The sequence below is a fragment of the Leptopilina heterotoma genome, unplaced genomic scaffold, assembly GCF_015476425.1.
Source record: "Leptopilina heterotoma isolate Lh14 unplaced genomic scaffold, ASM1547642v1 Lhet_209, whole genome shotgun sequence".
NCBI classification, from domain to species: domain Eukaryota; kingdom Metazoa; phylum Arthropoda; class Insecta; order Hymenoptera; family Figitidae; genus Leptopilina; species Leptopilina heterotoma.
In genome coordinates, this window is record NW_025110924.1 from 567,955 (window position 1) to 589,315 (window position 21,361).

At 22.2% G+C, this 21,361-nt stretch overlaps 1 protein-coding gene across 4 annotated transcripts in view; it reads left to right on the forward strand.

Annotated features, from left to right (window-relative positions):
- Window positions 1–21,361, forward strand: part of LOC122501328 (hepatocyte nuclear factor 6) — a 115,684-nt gene that overhangs the window by 64,347 nt on the left and 29,976 nt on the right. For 2 of the 4 annotated variants that reach the window (XM_043610706.1, XM_043610707.1), the window contains one exon: window positions 9,094–9,166. The exons of the other annotated variants lie outside the window; for them this stretch is intronic. In XM_043610706.1, coding sequence (XP_043466641.1) covers window positions 9,094–9,166 — 73 coding nt within the window. The remainder of the gene's footprint in view (window positions 1–9,093; window positions 9,167–21,361) is intronic. 4 annotated transcript variants of the gene reach the window in all.

Below are 21,361 nucleotides of genomic sequence, written 5' to 3' on the forward strand. Positions count from 1 at the left end.
GAATTTAAATTCGCAATTAATATTGAAAGCAAATAAAAAAATTCCAGAAATAGATTTTACCATTAATATTAATTTCAATTTAATAATTATGAAAATTTAATTAATGAAAAATAAATGAAAAAAATAAATATTATTGCATTTTAATTAATAATTAATATCGATTGCTTTTAAATTCAATTAATATTCTTTGCAGTTCTTTTTGTGGCCTTTGGTCAAGAAATTACATTGAAAAAAAAAAGATTCTTAATTTAAGAATATATATTAAAAAAAAGGTGCCCAGGATATTCACCACTTAAATTAAGTGGGAAATATTCTTACTATAAGAATATATTCTCATTATAAGAATATTTTCACTTAATTTAAATGGGGAATATTCTGGGCACTTTTTTATAGTATATTATTCTTAAATTAAGAATATTTTTTTTTCATGGTAAGAATATTTTTTTTCAGTGTGTAGGTTTCGGGTTTTTTCAGCTTCTTTTTATTATTCCTGATTGATAATACCCGAGCATATAATATTGATTTGATAGAGTGAGATTTATTATTTTTTTTACCTGTTTCCTTTTTGCGACGATATTTAAAATTCTCGAAAGAAGAAATGAAAGTCTCGTGTATTATACATATATATATATATATATAGTTGATAAAATGCATATAGCAGCCAATAAAGATTATAATTATGGAAAATCCGGTCACTCCATGGCGCACACAAGTTGCAGTTTAGTCTGTCTACATGCACTAAACTCGGGGGGGGGGGGTTTGGATTAGCTTTAGCTACTACTTCCTACTTCCTCCTCTCTTTTCCAACTCTCCATTGCGTTTTTTCCTCTTTTGCTCTCAACGGATATAAAATATACACATAGGTAGATATCCTGACTAGCTTGAGTGTTGCCTTTCTATTGGTTCTCAGTATTTGTATACGTGATGCACACACACACACACACACCGACAAACCATGGATGGGAAGGTATTATGTTTATATGCATATCGAGCCTCCCACTCTCCCCCCCTCCTACCATACTCTCTTGTACTCTTCTTTCTCTCTCTCTCTCTAGCTTCGCATTTTCCAATATTCGAACGAAACTCCTCACCGAAAGCTTCGACCTCCAACCGTCATATTTGGACAAAATCGAACGGACGAGCGAGCGCATACCTAAACGGTGCCTCTCCAACATTTATTATAAGCTTTAGCTGCTGGAAGTATTATTTTTTCCCTCCCTCTCTTACCCAGAAAGCGCCGTGGACTTTACCTTTTATTTCATGACCGAACTCGATTCGGCTTTCCTATCCTCCAAGGGATCGATAGGCAGGTACCTCAACTGATATTCCGGGGGTTTTCCTTTTTTTTAGATTTTATTTTATTTTTTTTTGCTCCTTTTTTTTTTGCAAATATATACCCGAGGTCATACGTGAATTCGGAAATCTTCCCCTCGTGGAAGGCAGGAGGAGAAAAGAGAATATGTAACATTAGGTGCATTAGGAAAAAAACATGTAGTTTCCATATAAGTTTGTTTTTTGCTTTTTTACTATAACTGATTGTATGTTTGCTTGTAACTTCTGGTTTTTATTTGTTAGCGACTGGAATAAATATAATTAACAAATTCAGTAGTTGGATTCCCTTTGCCTATATTAATCACAAAATCGTAAAGAAACAATTCAGTACACTGAAAAAAAATATTCTTAATTTAAGAATATAATATATTCTATATAAATAGAATATATTTTATACTAAAAAAAGGTGTCCAGGATATAAATGGTGCTCAGACTTAAATTAAGTGGAAAATATTCTTACTGTAAGAATATATTCTCATTGTAAGAATATTTCCACTTAATTTAAGTGGGGAATATCCTGGGCACCTTTTTATAGTATATATTCTTAAATTAAGAATATTTTTTTTTCAGTGTACTATAAAAATGGTGCCCAGGATATTCCCCACTTAAATTAAGTGGAAATATTCTTACAATGAGAATATATTCTTATAGTAAGAATATTTCCCCCTTAATTTAAGTCTGGGCACCTGGGCACCTTTTTTATAGTATATATTCTTAAATTAAGAATATTTTCTTTTCAGTGTACTGAATTGTTCCTTTAGGATTTTATGATTAATAGGCGATGGGAAATCGGTAATCTAATTTTAAGAAGCTCCTACTTAAATAGGAGCCAAGAGTGGGGACACTTAATTTAAGTGGAGAATACTTCACTTCAGTGAAAAAAATATATTCTTAATTTAAGAATATTTTACACTTAATTTAAGTGGGGAATATCCTGGGCATTTTTTTTAGTATATATATTCTTAAATTAAGAATATTTTTTTCAGTGTTAAATTAAGTGCCCCCACTTAAATTAAGTAGGAAATATTCTTACAATAGGATTGATATTCTTATTGTAAGAAATACATTTAATCTAAGTGGGAGCACTTAATTTTTAAGCAGGGAATATTCTTGGAATATTTTTTTATTATTAAAGTAGGCACTTCTTAAAATTAATTTTATCGTTTTTTCTGTGTAATTTTTAGCTTTATTGTTTTAATCGAAGAATTATTGAAGAAACAAAAATTTAAAAAGACTGAAATATTTCAAACAAAATTTTTTTTAATGATATTTTAGACAAAAAACAAATCAAAATGTTGCTTGAAGCAACAGTTTGATTCGTTTTTTGTCTAAAATATCATTAAAAAAACAGTAGAGATATATAAACAATAAAAAATAAAAAAACAATATTAAAAAGGCAGGCTAAGGTCAGAAAATCGTCAACACGAATATTTGTCAAATAAAAGCAAATACAGAATCGTTTCAAATTACAATCAATATTGGACCAACTATTGGAACTAAAATCATTTTCAAGGTACAATTGAAGTTACGAGCACTTTTTCATTTGGTGACTTTTTTTTCTAGATGGAAAAGAGATTTATTTCGCATTGCGTTTATGATTTTTTTTTCTAACATCAAATCATATTCTCTCTCTCTCTCTCTCTTCTTTTTTTTTGGAAAACACGAAAATCTCCGAATAGATGAGCATCCAGTTGGAAAAACATTATAATGAGAAAAAAAAACTTCTTGTTAGTATGATTTTATTTTTTAATTGAAAAATATTTCAATTAAAAAATACATCGTTCCAGGAAAAATGCATTTTGTTCGTCGAACGTGAAATTCGATTAGGGAATGAGAGAGAGAGAGAAAGTCGTCTCTCTCGCTTTGGTATATTTTTTTTTCTTCTTTTTTTTGCAAATTATAACAAAGTCAGTAACTGTCTACTCTTTGGCAAAGGTAAAAAACGAAAGGGCTTAATACAAGTTCATTTCTCTTTTCTGGATTTGAATTGAATGAGAAATATGTTATTGGCCTGGTTTTTCTTTTGAATCGGCAGGCCCCCAATAAATGTTGTGGACAGGTTAACGAATCATCCAAAGCTCAAACTCTTCTATTTCAATATATATATATATATATGGAAGTTTACTTTCGAACTTTAGCTTTTTAATTTCCTATCAATGACCACAATTTTTTTCTTCGAATTTATGTTTCTCTTCCCATTTTTTATTTTTGTTGCTTCCTCACAGAGAGGAAGTATTTTTTATATAATTTTGACAATATTGTTAGTTTTTGCAAATGTCGATTCGTATTTTTATTTTTCATTCTAGAATTATTTTTTCATTTATTTTATTTATTTTTTTTTATTTTACTTATTTTAACTGTTCGTAGTTTGAAGTTAGTTGTTGTCTGTTTTTTTGTTTCCTGACTTTTTTAAATAATTTTTCTTTTTAAATGTTTTCAATTTTCAAATTAATATTTTGAAAATCATCGAATTGTTGCAAAGAATTTTATCAAAAAATATGATAATAATAATTTTATTATTTAAGAAAATAATTGAATTCTCACGAAGAATTTTGTTAAAATTTTTGAAAATTCTAATTGAATTCTTTTTGAAAAATTTCTTTGAATTTTTTAAAAATAATGGAGTTTTTTAAATAATTTTAATAAAAAATTTTGAGAATAATTGAATTTTATTGAAATTTTAGAAAATAATTGAATTCTATTGAAATTTTTTGTATCAAACTAAGAAACAAATTGAAGACTTTCGTAAAATTGTTTTGAATATAATTGAATTTTTGCAGAGAATTTGACATTTATAAATAAAATTGAATTGTTTCGAACGATTTATTAAAATATTAGAAAATATTGAATTTTTTCGAAAAATATTATTAAAAATTTTTTTTTTTAAATTGAATTCTTTCATGAAATTTTTTTTAATGGTATTAAAAATAATTGTATTTTTGCAAAGAATTTCACTATTTATAAAAAGAATTGAATTTTTTCGAAGAATTTATGAAAAAAATTTAATTCTTCCGTGAAATTGTTTAAAAACAATTGAATTTTTGCAAAAAATTTTACTATTTATAAAAAATAATTAAATTCTTACGAGAAATGTTATTATTTATGAAAATAATTGAATTCGTACGAAGAATTTTTATTAAAATTTTTGAAATTAATAAACATGAATAATTAGTGTAATTAATTGGTAAATTAGTTAATAATTTAATTTTTTTAAAGTTTGAATCTGAAATTATTAAAATAATCATATTTGAAAATAAAAATTTTTATAATTTGTATAATAATAATAAACTGAATATCAAGTTCCGCGCGCGTAACATTTGTTAGTTTATTAATAAATTAAATGAAATTAACTAAATAGATAAATATATTGAATTTTTTTCATATTTTATTTTTACTAAACTGTATATTTGGAAAATATTTAAACATTAAGAAAATTTCATTCACTTGTACATTGAAAACTTTAGGAGATTTTAAATAAATTTTCAAATTAATAATTTTCAATAATTAATAATTTTAAATTGGGAAAGTTGAAAAAATTAATTATTTAACACTCGTTGAAGATTTACATGTAAGGAAAATTTATTTTTGAAATTTTGAATAAGAAATTTATTTATTCTTGCAATGAGAGTCGTGTAAATTGAGAAATATATTTAAAAATTTATTTCAAGAAATGACTTTTTAAATTTTTTTATGAACATTAATAACTTTTAAGAAATATTGACATTTCGAGTAGTCATCTATCCATAATAGAATAACAAGAAATTGTAAAATTTCTATCGAACCAATTATAGACAAAATTGCTTTTGTTATGTCTGTTTATAGAATTGAATAATTATCGGTAACTATTTGACAATCTATCAATTGTAATTAACCAAAAATTGGCGTTTATCGATAATTGTGACTATATTTTAAAATTATCCATGTCTGAAATTAGTGCGGAGCGTAATTTATTCCCATTATTATTAATAATCCTTTTCAGGTCACGATTGTTTTCGTTTCATGATAATTATTAATATTGCAATCACTATAAAAAAAGGCTCTAAATTAGAGCAGATTTTGGTATTAAAATAGAACAAAATTACGATTTAGTACCAAAATTCGTACTAAATTAGTACCTTTCTTTTTACAGTGATGCAAGATATTAATAAATAGACAATAATAAGTGAAAGTAAAATTTTTTTTTTCACTTTGTGTATAAAAAGTTATTTTCACTTAGAAAAAAGAATTTCAACCTCGAGAGAGTTTGCAGTATTTTTGTTTCTATAATTACTGATATTTTTAACTGACTTATTTTTTGTTATAAATCTAATATATATTGTTAGAGAAAATTTTATATTGTATACAATACGACAAAACAAATGGATCTCTGTGACCGAATTCAATATCCTGTCTCTTTAGCTTTCATCAATCTTGAGTTTTGTTTCATTTCTTTTCTTTTTGCAATTATATTAAAATTGCAAAAAAAAATTATTTAAAATCGAATTCTGGCAGAATGATTTCTTTTTTTCTGTGTAATAATTAAAATAAATTTATCGAAGAACGTTGCTGAGTGAAAATTGTAAATTTTTGATTATTTGTTTTTTTTTGTGAAATAGAAATTATAACAGATTATAATTTATTGATATTTTTTTTCTTTTGTAAAGAAAACTAATTAACGAGAGTTTTTTTTTGTTTTTAAATTTAACAAATTGAATGAATGATTAGCAAGGTTCTGAGATAAAATATAAAAAGCGCATCAGCTGCCAAGAGAACGAGTCCAGAAACTGCTTGACTTTATCGAATTTCCAGTAGAAGCGTTATCCTCATAAAATGATGAATATAACAAGATTCGCATTAATAGAATCGCAAGTTCGTTTCGGTACTCAAAGCGGATTTCAGAAACAGAAAAGAGAAAAAAAAAAGAAAAAAAAATACTTGATCTCTATTTGTACCTTTTATGTTTTCAGCGTAAAATTGACACTCTCTGAAAATTATTTATAAAAAGGAAACATTTGTGTATTTTTGATTTTTATTTTAAGAAACTATTTTTTTTTTTTTGTATTCTTTTTGTATTTTTTTAAAAATATTCAAGTGTTTAAAAGAATTTATTCTGTTTACTTCGTTTGAAACCGAAACGAAGCGAAAGGAAAGAATATAGAATAATGTGAAGAAGCACCGAATGCAGATCACAAAAAAAAACCCAATACCTAATCTCATACATTTATATATTGTCATATAATACACTGTTAATTTCGTTTCGAATTTAGAGTGGACTCTATTCGTAGTTGGCACCCGGGTAAGAGAGGTAAAAAAATCAGGGTCTTTTGAACAAGGCCCTGCTATGGCCAACGTTTCGATATATTCGCTGTTATTATACTTGATCCAATTTTCAAAACCCTCTCCTTGATTTTTGTTCGTGTCAATAACCTTTTTTTCTTGTTTGAAAAAAATTCTATTTTTTTTTTTATAAACACTTCATGTTGGCAAGTATCATTAATTTTCGAAAATTCAAGCAAGGTGAAAAATAGGCGATTTTTTGGTTATTCAAGTTAAATTAAAGTTAAAACAAAATTAAAAGAAAAATTAAAATAAAAGTTAAAAAAAATAGCAGGTCTAGGACTAACTCATTCGTAGCGAACGCCAAGGTCACCGCTAGGTGTCAGTTCAGTTGATAAAATCAGATTTCACGCCACCTGGTGGTGACCTTGGCGTTCTCAAGTGGAGAAATTTATTTTAACCCTCAAAAACTTTCTTATTATTAAAAAAAATATTGTGAAAATAATTTTAATTGTGTCTTAGTCGCTATTTTTTATTTATAAATTTAGTCCCAGGTCTGAAATAAAATTAAAGTCAAACTAAAGTAAAAGAATAAAAATTAACTTTTTTTATTGAAAGAAATAAAAAAGAAAAAGTAAAAATGAAATTAAAGTAATAAAAAGTAATTAAAAAGAAAAAAAATTTAAAAACTTCTTTTTACAAGAAAAAATTATTAATTTTTTTGTTTAATGAATGTAAACAACATTCTTGTGAATCTTTTCTTGCAAAAAGAATGTTTTTTTTTACTTTTTAAAGAAATGTTTACTTTTATTGTTTGGAAATTTTTTGATTGTAAAAAATGTTCTAACAAATCTTTTCTTACAAGAATTTTTTTTTTATTTTTCACAAGGGGAATAATTCATTTTTGTTTACAATTTTTTTTCTTGTAAATAACATTCTTGTAAGTTTTTTCTAGTCAAAAGTAGTAATTTTTACAGTTTTAACACGGGAAAATAATAAAATTTAATATTTGCAAATTTTTTTTCTCACTCTCTAAATTTGAATTAGTAAACATATTTATTTTTTTTTGGTAACAGACTTTTTTGCTTTTGAATTTGTAAATTTTACTAATAAATAGTAATTTTTACTAATTTATTAAATATTTATTAATTTATTAATTTATTATTAATCTATTAAATAATTAATAAAATTTACGCAAATTTAAAAGAAAAAAGTCACTAATTCAAATTAGTAAACATTTTTACTAATTAAAATTTAGAGAATACAAAAATTCAGTCTTAAAAATATTTCACAAGCCAACAAATTTTTTCTCGCTTTCTATAAGGGAAAATAATTAATTTTATGGATTGACAATTTTAGATATAAAAGTAATTATTATTTCGAAATTTAGAAAACTTTTTTTGAAAATATTTCGCTCACTGAATCGCTTCATCATGCTTGGAATTTTCCACCTGCCAACATGAGAGTTTTTCCCTAAAAGTTATACGAATGCAAATGTTGCCTTGATTTCCTAGATATTGTCTCGAAAGAAATACAATTTAAAATTAGAATAAAATTATTTTTCGACGGTACAAAAATTCACTTATTTCGTGTAATATTTGATTGTTTTCTTTATTTATTTAAACTTTTTTTATCACTATTTATTTATTATTTTTTTAAAATATTTATTCTAAAAAAAAATTTCCGTTTTATTAAACTTGTTTTTTAAATTATTTTGTAAATTATTTTGTAAATCATTTTTATTATAAAATATTGTAAAAAATATTTTATGCTTTAAATAAATTTATTTTGTAAATAATTAACTTTATAGTTCCTAAAGTTTTGAACTTTCAAATAAATAACGTTACTTTGCTATTTTTTTTTATTTTTTTATACAAAAAATTATTTTCTATATTAAAAAAATTTCGAACTAATAAAATGTTTAAATAAAATTTTACTTGGTTCAAACAAATTTTATTTCGTTTAAATAAAATTTTATTTATTTCGAATATAAATTTTATTTAAACCAAGCAAGCAAATAAATAACCTAGTTGCCTTTGAGACAAATATTTATTTAACTCAAATAAAATGTATTTGTGGTTTAAATAAAATTTTCCTCTGGGGGTATTTTCCCCTTTTTTTGCCAAATTTCGTAATTTTTAATTTATTCGAAAATTATCAGAAGAAAATAATTAATTACATATTAATTTCGAGAACAACATTTTAGGAATGACAGCGCAAAAAAGGCTTTCTCTCTTTTCCAAACTAATTGTCATTTATTTCTCTATAGAATTATTAATCGGTGTTTTTGAAAAAACCAAAAAAAAAAAAAAAAATGTATTTTAAAGAAAAAAAAAAGAAAAATAATAAGAAGAAGCAAATATAAGTAAAGATGGATGCAGGGGCTCATATAAACATATAAATATATTATAATACTCACCCCGCAGAAACCCATCAGTCGACGGTGACTCAAGTTTCTCGAAGTCCGTCGGTTGTTTGACCCTTCCAATGTGTTTTGCATTGCAGACTGCCAGATGCGCAATGTTAACGTGAGATCAGTCAACTCTAAAAGAAGGAAAACACCCTCCTCTTCCTGCTTGTGAGTCTCTCAGTTTCGGTGTTCGTAAATAATTTCCACCTTTACTTAATAAATATTGTTGTAATACATACCGAGATATGACATATATTGTTAAAACCCGACCTTATACTCTTCTATCTGTTATAATACCTGCCGGTCTTTTTTTTCTCTTTTTTTCTTTTCAAAAAACAAATTTTTTTAATTCATTTTCAAAAATTTGATTTTCCAAATTTTTACAATCTTTTGAAACACTAAAATTTTTTTTTCCAAGTTTTTTTTTATACTGAGATAAAAAATATATTTGAATCAAACATAATTGTCTTTGTTGTGACTTGTGACCAAAAATTAGTCAACTAAAAATTATTTTTGAATTAAACATAAATAAAACAATAAAATAATTAAATTTATTGAATCAACATTATTATGTTGATTCAATACATAATGAATTTGTTTCAATAAATTTGTTTCAATAAATTTGTTTATATAAATTTGTTGAAATAAATTTGTAGAAATAAATTTGTTGTAATAAAAATTAGGTACGTTTAGTTCAAATCATAAAATATGTTTAATTCAAACTTTTTTTTGGTTGGCTACTTATTTTCTGAATTAAAAAAAAAAATTCTCAGTGTAATTAGTAAAGATTGTTGAAAATTTGTTTTTCAAATTTTTTCTGAAAAAATGTTTATAAATTAAAAAAATTTTTTTTTTAATTTTTTTTTCCACAAACAAATTTGCCTTTGCATCTCGCCACGGTCCGTTCTTCTTTTTTTGTTATCATTTCTATGATTGTTAAATATAGTTTAATTAATTGACTATGATGGATGGATCGATCGACTCTCGTGCATATATATTTATCCTATTGTATTCTCTTCTCATTCTTTTTTGTTTTTTTTTTCGTTTACCCTTTACTGGTATCGTTGTATACGTCTAAGCGTAGCTTTTTTTCAATTCTATGCGGTTAAACTGCTCTGCTGCTATTGCGCTCTCTCCTTTTTTTTCATGCTCTCCTTTCGGATCCCTTCAAAAAAAAAGAAAAAGAAAAAAAAAATAGAAAAAAACTCACCGATCATGCTGGTTATATTTTGCAGGTTTGAAAATCATTGTTTTTAAATAAATTATTCCAGTTATTTGATTTTTCGTATTTTTTAACTTTTTTTTATTTAAATAATTTTTTAATTAATAAAGAATTTTTTTGTTTATTATATATATTTTTTAATTTTTCAAGAATAGATTTTCTTTTTTTTTAATTTTAATTAACTTTAGTGAAATTTAACAATATTGAAGAAAAGAAATTGTTGTCTCTCGAAAAGAATAAAATTTTTCTTGTTTACAGTTAAACAAGTTTTTATTGTTAAATTAATTGTTAATTAATAAATTGTTAAACTTTATTGTTGAACTTTATTGTTAAAATTATTAATTATAAATAAAAGTTCACTGAGTAGATAATTTTTTACAAAAAAATTTATAAATTAAAATTGATTTAGTAAAATTGTTAATTAATTTAAATTAGTGAATTAGTAATGTATTTTTTGCTCTTGATTTTGTTGAAAGTTTAGCACTAAAATTGAAAGAAATTTTATTTACTTTTTGTTTTTTTGCAAAAATTTGTTTAATTCAGAAAAAAATGTCAGTAATTTCGAATTAGTAAAAAAAAAAAAAATTCATTAATTTACCGTTTTTGATTCGGAAAAAAAATCTGAAAATGACTTTTATTTCTAAGACACGAGTACATACTTGATATTTTATTTTCATCCGGTTTTACTTGATTATTGATTAGCGATTTTCTTGATAGTTCTATTTTCTAGTCTTCGAGGTGGAGGAACTAATTTCTAAAGACGGAATGATGGGAATCTTTATTGGTTCATTTAACTATTAATTATTCGGTTGAAGGTTCAATCACCTAGGAATTATTTTTGCTATTTCCTTAAAAGTTTGAGAAAAAAAAATTATATCATTTTCTCTTTTTTTTATTTTATTTTTTCATTATTAATTATTAATAATATTTTTTAGTATTATAATTCTTTTTTTCCTGTTATTATTATTATTATTATAAAAAAAATTATTATCCTCTCAAAAAAAATATTATTATTAATAATAGTTTTATTATTTTTATTATTATTTATTTATTTATGTAATATCAACCGGATTACAAATTAATTAACCGGATTACTTTAATAATTTTTTGTAATATTATTATTACTAATACTATTTTATTTATTTTGTTATTATTATTTTAATAATTTTTTACTTATATTCTTCATGTTGTCGATATTTTTATTATTAAAAATATAATTGTAAAATTTAATTGTAAAATATAATTGTAAAATACAAATAATTGTCAAATTTAATCGTATCGTAATAAAACATTATTGTTATTAATATCACAAATTTTGTAGACAATTTTTTTTCCCAAAAGTGTGTCAAATTAATTTTCATGTTTAGTTCATTTTTTCGTGTGAATATCTTTTTTTCTTTTTTTTTTTTTTGAATTTAATTTATTCATATTGAATACTGAAATTTTTTATTAAAAATGAAAATCAAACTTGCAGATGATTGAAACGGTTTTATTAAAATGTAAAATCTCATTACAAAATTAGTACCAATGATGTACTAATTTTTTTCCTTGATATTTTTTTTAACGTATGAATGTTATAATCGACGGTCGAGCGCTATTTTCCAAAAGAAAAAAAAAAAATTTTTTCCCCGCCTTGAGTGCCTGTTCTAATTTTATTAAGCTACAGTATCATTTTAATCACACAATTCACAATTTTTTTACGGTTTTTTATTTTACACTTTATTATTATTTATTCACAGCGGGATAAAATGGGGAAAAATGATTCGTTACCGTTCTGACTCCCTTTTTTTTAATATTCTGTGAAATTTGTAAAAAATAGAAAATGTTGAATAGTTATTTTCGTTTTATAATTTTCTGTAATAATTAATTGCAATTTTTTTAAAACGATTCATTTTTCTCATTAGAGAAAAAAAAAGATTTTCGAATTTCCGCGATGGGAAAAATTTCACGTTTCTTTTTACGATTATTGTATATATTCTACTTGTCGTTCCTTAATTCATTAGGTAATTAGTTAATTAGTGAAAAGAAGATTTTTTATTGGTGATATAATTAATTGTAAATATAATTAGTTAATTAATTTTTAATATTTAATGTAATTCCTTGTTAATATAATTAATTTTTAATATAATTAATCGTTAATATAATTAATCATTAATATAATTAATCCTCAATATAATTAATCATTAACATAATTAATCCTTAATATAATTAATCGTCAATATAATTAATTGTTAATACAATTAATTTCTAATATAATTAATCGTCATTAAAATTATTTTAAAAATGAATAGGGTTTAATTTTGTATTGTAAAACTTAAGAATTTCGCAAAAAAAAAAAAAATTGGAAAAGTCATCGATTTTCAGCAGTTCATATCTAGTGTTTTAAAAATTTCTTTTTTTGTTCTGAAAACAAAATCTATCGAAATGTAACACAGACGTACGCTGTCGAACATTTGGATAGAAAAAAAATTTTATAAAAATTATTGAATGATTTTTGCACTCAAAAAATAAAAAAAAGAGTTGTGAACGAAAGGAATGATGTTAAACGATTGTAGGCCTCGATCGTTGTACATCGTCATTCGACCCACAACGTTTGCAAAAATATTTTTAAATTAAGAATTGAAAAATAATTTACTTTTTTTGGTAAAAATATTTTTTCTTACAAATATGCAAATTTTCTTCAAAATTATTAGTTTATAAATGAAAAATCATTCAATATTTAGTAAAATTATTATAAATCAATTAGAGAATTTTTTTATATTTCAAAATTTAAATTTTGCTTTTAAAATTCTAAATTGAAAAAAAAAGTTTAAAACGAAAATTATGGGGGAAAAAAATAGTAAATAATAGTTGATAACTGTCGGATTGTATTATCGATGGTGGTATCAGTTTATTAACTATTAGGAAGGATGAAATAATTTGGTCGAGATACAGATAAATTATTCCACAATCCATAATGGAGGGTTGCTAACTGACCCGCTTCTAAGGGACTCGAACTGCAGAAAATCGATGACATGGTTGTTTCAAACTGAGCTATCGGATTGTAACTTACTAAAGACAAACAAAAAAAAAAAAAAATAGAAAAAGAAAACAAAAAATAATATAAATAAAACAAACTCGATTTGCTTTAAATTATCTCAATTAATTTACAATCTTGCTATTTAATGGAGAAATTTTTATTCGTTTTTCCTTTTATTGTTACGGTTTGTTTTTTAAAACTAGTATTTAAAAAAAAGAAAATTAATTATTGTAATTATAAATTAGTTTGAAATTTTTTTTTTTTTTAAGTGTAAAAGCAGATTCAGAGTAATTTAATAAGTAAATAGAATTAAAAAGATTCAGTTGAATTGAATAAAATTGGAAAAATTTACAAAATTTAATTGAAAACAATCAGTGAAATTGAATAAAATTGGAAAAATTAACTAAATTGGATAAAATTAGTAAAATTGAAAGCAAAAATTAAATGAAATATATAGAGTTAAAAAAAAATTAGTAAAGTTGAATAAAACCAAAAAAAAATTGAAAACAAAACAATAAAAATAAAATTTTTAAAAAATAGAATTGAAAGCAATCAGTAAAATTGAAGAAAATTGAAGAAATCAACAAAATTGAATAAAATTTATAAAATTGAAAACAAAAATTAAATAAAATAAATTGAATTGAAAAGAATTAGTCAAATTAAATAGAACAAATAAAATTGTAAACAATAATTGATTAAAAAATAGAATTAAAAAGAATTAACAAAATTGAAAAAATCATTCAAATTGAAAATAAAAATTGACTAAAGAATTGACTTAAATAAATAGAATTGAATCAAATTAATTTAAAAAATTGAAAAAATGAACAAATTAGAAAACAAAACTTGAATAAAATAAATATAATTGAATAAAATAAATTTATAAAGAAAGTAAATAAAATTGAAAAGAATTAACAAAATTGATCAAAATAAATAGAAATGAAAAAAATTAATTTAAAAAATTGAAAAAATCAACAAATTATAAAACAAAAGTTGAATAGAATAAATATAATTGAATCAAAAAAATTTTAAAAAAAGTAAATAAAATTGAAAAGAATTAACAAAATTGAATAAAATAAATATAATTGAATCAAATAAACTTATAAAAAAATTAAATAAAATTGAAAAGAATTAACAAAAATGGAATTAAATAAATAAAATTGAAAGGAATTAGTAAAATTGAATAAAATTAACAAAATTGAAAAACTAAATTAAACTGAAAGCAAAAGTGGAATAAAATAAATAAAATTGAAAATAATTACTAAAATTTAATAAATTTAACAAAATTGAAGAACTAAATTAAATTGAAAACAATAATGGAATAAAATAAGTAAAATTGAAAAGAATTAGTAAAATTGAATAAAATTAACAAAATTGAATAAAGTTGAAAACAAAAATGGAATTAAATAAATAAAATTGAATAAAACAAATAATATTGTAAACAAAAAATGAATAAAATAAATAAAATTGAAAATAATTAGTAAAATTGAATAAAATTAACAAAATTGAAAAAATGCATAAAATTGATAACAAAAATTGAATATAAAATAATTAAAACTGAAAAGAATTAGTAAAATTGAATAAAATTAACAAAATTGAATAAAATTATAAAATTGAAAACAAAAGTGGAATAAAATAAATCTAATTGAATTGAATTAGTAAAATTGAATAAAACAAATAAAATTGAAAACAAAATCTGAATAAAATAAATAAAATTGAAAATAATTAATAAAATTGAATAAATTTAACAAAATTGAAAAACTAAATTAAATTGAAAACAAAAAAAGAATAAAATAAATAAAATTGAAAAGAATTAGTAAAATTTAATAAAGCAAATAAAATTGAAAACAAAAATTGAATAAAATTAATTAAATTGAAAAGAATTAGTAAAATTGAATAAAACAAATAAAATTGAATAAATAAATAAAATTGAAAATAATTAATAAAATTTAATAAAATTATCAAAATTGAAAAGCTGAATTAAATTAAAAACAAAAATTGAATATAAAATAATGAAAATAAAACAAACAAATTAAATTAAAAAAAACAAATGAATTAGGAACGACAATCGAGCGATTAAAAACGATGGCACATATTTGCGTTGCGTTCTCTTCTGTATTCTCTGATTTAGCTGTACGTCAATCAGCTCGAAAGGCAAGCCAAATATTCCATTGCACGTTCGCTGTAACCCGTAGGAAATGTATATTTTATGCATATATTATATTTATTTATGTATGTATAAATTTATGCAAAATATAAATACACACATTCATATATAGATATAGGCATATTATATACATATTATGGTCTCTTTTATCACTCGCATATATATTTTTTGCTGCTGCTTCTTATATATACGTAAGCTTTAGATTAACCAAGAAAATAAAGTACATTAAAAGAAAAAAAAAGAAAAAAACTACATGCTAAGAAAACTACTCATACAAAGCGCAAAACAAGTGACATTTTTACGGAGGCATTTTATTGAGAAGCTACTCGAGTCGCTCTGTTTCTTATAAGAGTCTCATGATCAAGATACTGTTTGTAGTACATTCTGCGAATCACGTTTTTTTTTTATTTTGAGAAAGAAAAATTTTTTCCCCGAAAATTGACTCTTTTTTGCGTTTATTGACTTTATTCAGGCTGATTCTTCAGGAATTTTTCTTGACTAGAAAACTTTTTTGTAAAAATAAGTTTTCGTAAGCAAAACAAATTTTTGTAAGAAAAAAAAAGGATTTTAATTTAACTTCTTCTACCTTTGATAACAAAAAATGTTGTTGTTTGCAAAAATAAATTTTTGTAAGTAAAAAGTGTTTGTCAAATTAAATTTTTGTAAATGAAAACAGTTTTTGTAAGTAAAATAATTTTTTGTTTCCGTAAATAAACGCTTGTAAGTAAAAATGAATTTTTGTAAGTAAACAAATTTTTGTAACTAAATAAATTTATTTTAGTACAATTTCACTAAATATGAAAATTTGTTTTTGGATTTTTTTATTGCGATTGTAATTAATTTATTGAACTGATTAATAATATAATTGACTTTATTAGTTATTTTATAATTTTAATTTTAATAGAAATTAATAATTTAAGTTAAATAATTAATAAGTACTTGCTAATTAATTTACTTTATTTTCTGATAATTAATTAATTTTATTTCACTCTAATTACTTAATTATAGTGAAATTATCAATGTAACGAAATTTTGAATTTTCAACAAATAATAATTTGTTGCAAATACAATTAAAAAATTTTAAAAATCACTTTATTTCAATTGAAACTGTTTGTTTTAATTTAAAATTATCTAATTTGAATAAAATCTTTTGAATAAATCTTTTTATGCAAATTTTTTTTTAATTTGAAGGAATAAAAGTTGTTTAGTTTTATTACAAATTAATATATTCGAATAAAAATAGTTTGATTTGAATTAAATTATTTTAAAACAATAATAATTAATTGTCGTAAATGTCAAAATAATAATTAATTTCATTTTTGTTTTTCGATTGAAAATAATAAAAATAATAGGAATTTTCTATATTAAAAACTAGAAGTTAATTAGTTTTCTTAATAAAGTCATAAACACTTGCGAGAGTCAATTTGACGTAAATAGCCGTGTCAGTTCGAAAATTGAACTGAAATTTTATGTTTTTAAAAAATGGTGATATTTGAGTAGAATTAAAAAGAAAAAAAAATTTTTTTCTTACTTCTTTTATTAAAAATAATTATTCTCGCGAGGTACTCTTTCCACTATTCTCACTAAAATCTCTTTGACGTTGCGCTTCGGCCAGGTCCGTCATTGTCAAAGACATTGAAAGAATAAATTATTATTGTTGTCATTATTATTATTCTTATAATTATTATTATTATAATTGTTATAAGTATTATAATTATTATTAATATAATTATTGTTATAATTAACATAATCATTATTATAATTAACATAATCGTTATTATAATTAACATAATCGTTATTTTAATTAACATAATCATTATAATTAACATAATCATTATAATTATCATAATCGATATTACAACTAACATAATCGTTATTATAATTAGTATAATAATTATCATAATTATATAATCGTTATCATAATTATATAATCGTTATTACAATTAAAATAATTTTTATTATAATTAATACAATTTTTAATTTTAATTAAAACAATTGTTATTATAATTATTATAATTCTTATCATTATAATTCTATTCTCAGGTTATTGTAACGATGCGTGACTTACTCCGGACCCGTCTTACTACCAAGTAGACACACTCTAAATTCGAAACTAGCGAATCAGATATTATTCGGGGGAAAATAATCGTCTTTTTTCTGAAAAAAAATTATTATCATTATTGTCGTTTATAACGGACCGAAATTTGCAATAATTTTTTTTTGGTATTATTTTATTTTATTCATTTCACCAGATCACCAGAAATGTAGGTGGTATTCTGGTAGGTATGTTTCCTTCCTATAAAACTTCATTAGTTTTACGTTATAATTTTTTTTTCTATTTACATGGTTCGATATTTTTTTTTTATTTAACTTTTTGTTTATTAATTCCTGAGGGAAAAAAATAGAGCATCAGTCCTCGAATCCAGAATACGACCTACCCTCTGGGGCCATGTAGACAAAGGGTCACATGTTTTTTTTTTTGAAAACTGTCTTCCACATATTAAAAATAAATTATTTGGTAATTAAATTCAATATAATAATTTTTCAATTATTTTATTTAATAATTTTTTTGTTTTATTTATGTTATTCTTTTAATTTCATATTTTATTGTTTTTTTAATTTTATTTTTTGATAATTAGATTTTTTAATTAATTTACTGTTTTATTAGTTTAGTTTTTTATTCATTTACTTTTTTATTATTTTTGTTTCCTATTTTTTACCCTTTTTTTATTTTAGTTTTTTTATAGGTACTTTTTTATTATTTTACGTTTTATTATTCAATTTTTTTCTCTTTTTATTTATTTATTCTTATTCTATATTTTTATTATTCTATTGTTTATTCTTTTAATTTATTTATTCTTATTCGATATTTTTATTATTGTATTTTTTATTCTTTCAATTTATTTATTCTTATTCTACATTTTTATTATTTCATTTTTTGTTATTCCATTTTTTATCCTTTCTATTTATTTATTCATATTCGATTTATTTATTATTCCATTTTCTTTTAATTTATTTATTCTTATTTTTTTGTATTTTATTTTATTTAATGTAAGAAAAAATTTAATAATATTTTTATTTGTTTTTTTGTTTTTAATTTAATATTTTTATAATTTTAATTTTATAATTTAATGCAATTGTTTAAATTTGTAATTTTATTCGATGCTTTAGAAAAGTTGTTTCTTCTCCCCCAATGAGCTATTTTCGAAATGAAAAGAATATGTTAATTTGAAAATTTGATGCGGAGAGAATTGAAAGAAAAAAATTTATCCGATTTTCTAACATGACCAAAGTGAAACATGTCACATGTTATCAACTAAAACAAATTCAGTGTATTTTTATTATTCATTATATTGATTAATTTGAATATTGTGTTTTTCAAAGTACAATGCTAAAAATTTCACAACGACAATGACAGACCAACGACGAAGTGTTCGGGTTTCATTTCTTTTTCTCCCTTCAATTTTTTAAAACATTTTTTTAAAAATTTAATCACACGAGAAATATCGCTTCTTTTACTTGTTTATTTTACTAAGATTAATATTTAACAGAATATCGAACAATTTCTCTGTAACTTAAAAAAAATTATTTTTTATTAAAAGATCTTTTTATTAAGAAGAAAATTCTTTTTATTTTGAAAATATTTTAAAAATATTTTTATATGAATATTGTACGTAAATATTTGTATAAAAATATTAGATATAAATCAATTTATATTTTTTCCTTATCGATGGAAATAAATATAAATTTTTATTTATTTTTAAAATATTTATTAATAAATAAATATTAATTTTTTTATTATTCTTTTTTTTTCTTCTTTTGTTTTCTTTTTATTAAAATTTCCACTTGAATGAAAATATTTATTAATAAATAAAATTTTTTTTTATTATTTTTTTTTTTTGTTTCTTTTGTGCAACGTTTTTTGGAATTTCCACTTGAATAAAATTCGATATTTTGTTTATAATTTTCGTTATGAGGCAAAATTTTCAATTTCTCGAAAATCGGTCACGAAAAAAATAATTTATTTTCTGTGGAAGACAGATTTATTTCGATAGTACCCGCTGATGTATTTCAAGTCCCGAATGTAGAATTAAAAATAATTCTTAAACCTAATTAATCGAATTACAGAAAAGAAGAAAAATTTACCTTTTTTCTAAAAATAATTTTACATCGACAAAAAAAAAAATTTACAGCGAAATGAAATAATTGACTAATCAAAAATTTAAAGAAAAGAATTCGATTAATTTATTATAATTCAATATTGAAATCGATGTGACACGCCGTCTCGTCAATTTCCTTTTGTATTTTTTTTTCGTTCTGTTACAATAGTAGTGAATTTAATATAATTACAATATTATATAAGGGGGATAAAAAATTGGTCTTCTTTTTCTGAAACAATTGGCTGGAAAAATTAATAAAGTCAATCTCTATTATATATGTTCGAAAATTTTTTATGCAGAAGCCGATAACAGGATTAAGTTTGGATTAATTTCTCCTCCCCCCCTCACTCCAATTTGTACAAGTGGGACGCCTTGAGGATCATTAAGAATGATCATTGTTAATTATACGACGACGATTCTGTGCTTATCATTATGTATTCATTACGTTTGAATCTGTCCCGTGATTAAATACGATATCGGAATTGGTATATACATATATATATATATATATATATATTTATATATGTATATTGTAAATTTTACAAATCAATAGATTATCCACCTGAGATTCGAGTGAATCTTATATTGGAAATAATATGACGTGTGTATTATTATAGTGTAATACAAAATATAAAATGGTAAGTCATATCTTGAAATACATTGGCGGTGGAAATTCGTATAGAAAAAAAATTGAAATTAAAAGAAAATAGAAAAAAAAAATTAAAAAAAGAAAATTGAAAAACAGAAAATAAAAATATTAAGAATGAAAAAAAAATTGAAAAAGTAAAAAAATGATTTTCCTTTGTCTAAATGACCGAAAAAACTGTTTTTTTTATTATTATTGCTTTAAGGGACTTAGTGAGAGATAAAAGCAAAAAGAGGGGGATGGTACGGTCGCACGGTCATTATATAAAGAGATCATTTCTCAATAAAACGCCACCGGGCTCGTAGTTGCATGTTCAACATTCTGAAAATGACTCTACATTTAAAGAAAATAATAATAAATTGTAAAATGAGAAAAAAATTACCCTTGGAAAATAGAACGTCTTCGTTTCACTCTGATTTTTCCAAAAATTTATTTTTCTTTGTGACTACTAATCAATTTTTTTGGTCTTCATTTTTTCTTATTGATAATTGTCATTACTCATAGTGATTTAATTATTTTCTAGATAACTATATAAATAAACAAAAAAAAAAAATTTTAATAAATTAGTTAATTAGAAGCAGTAAATAAATTATTAACTTAGGGACAGTAAATAAACTACTAAATTGTAGTAATAATAAGTCAATTAATTAATTAATTATAAAATCTGTAAATAAATAATAAAATTAGCGACAGTAAATAAAATATTTCATTATTGATAATAAATAAATTAATTATAGGGACAATAAATAAATAATTAAATTAGTTATGGTATATATGCTAATTAGGAACAGTAAATAAATTATTAAATTAGTGCCAGTAAACAGATTAATTATTTAGAGACAATAAACAAAATATTAATTTTGGGACAGTAAATAAACTATTTTATTAGTGACGATAAAAAAATTTAATAATTAGGGAAAATAATCAAAATATTAACTTTGGGACAGTAAATAAATTATGAAATTAGTAATAGTTGGTAAATATGTTAACAAGGGAGAATAATCAAAATATAACTTTGGGACTGTAAATAAACTATTTCATTAGTGACGGTAAATAAATTTAATAATTAGAGTCAATAGTCAAAATATTAACTTTGGGACAGTAAATAAATTATATGAAATTGGTGATAGTAAAAAAGTTAACAAGGGACAA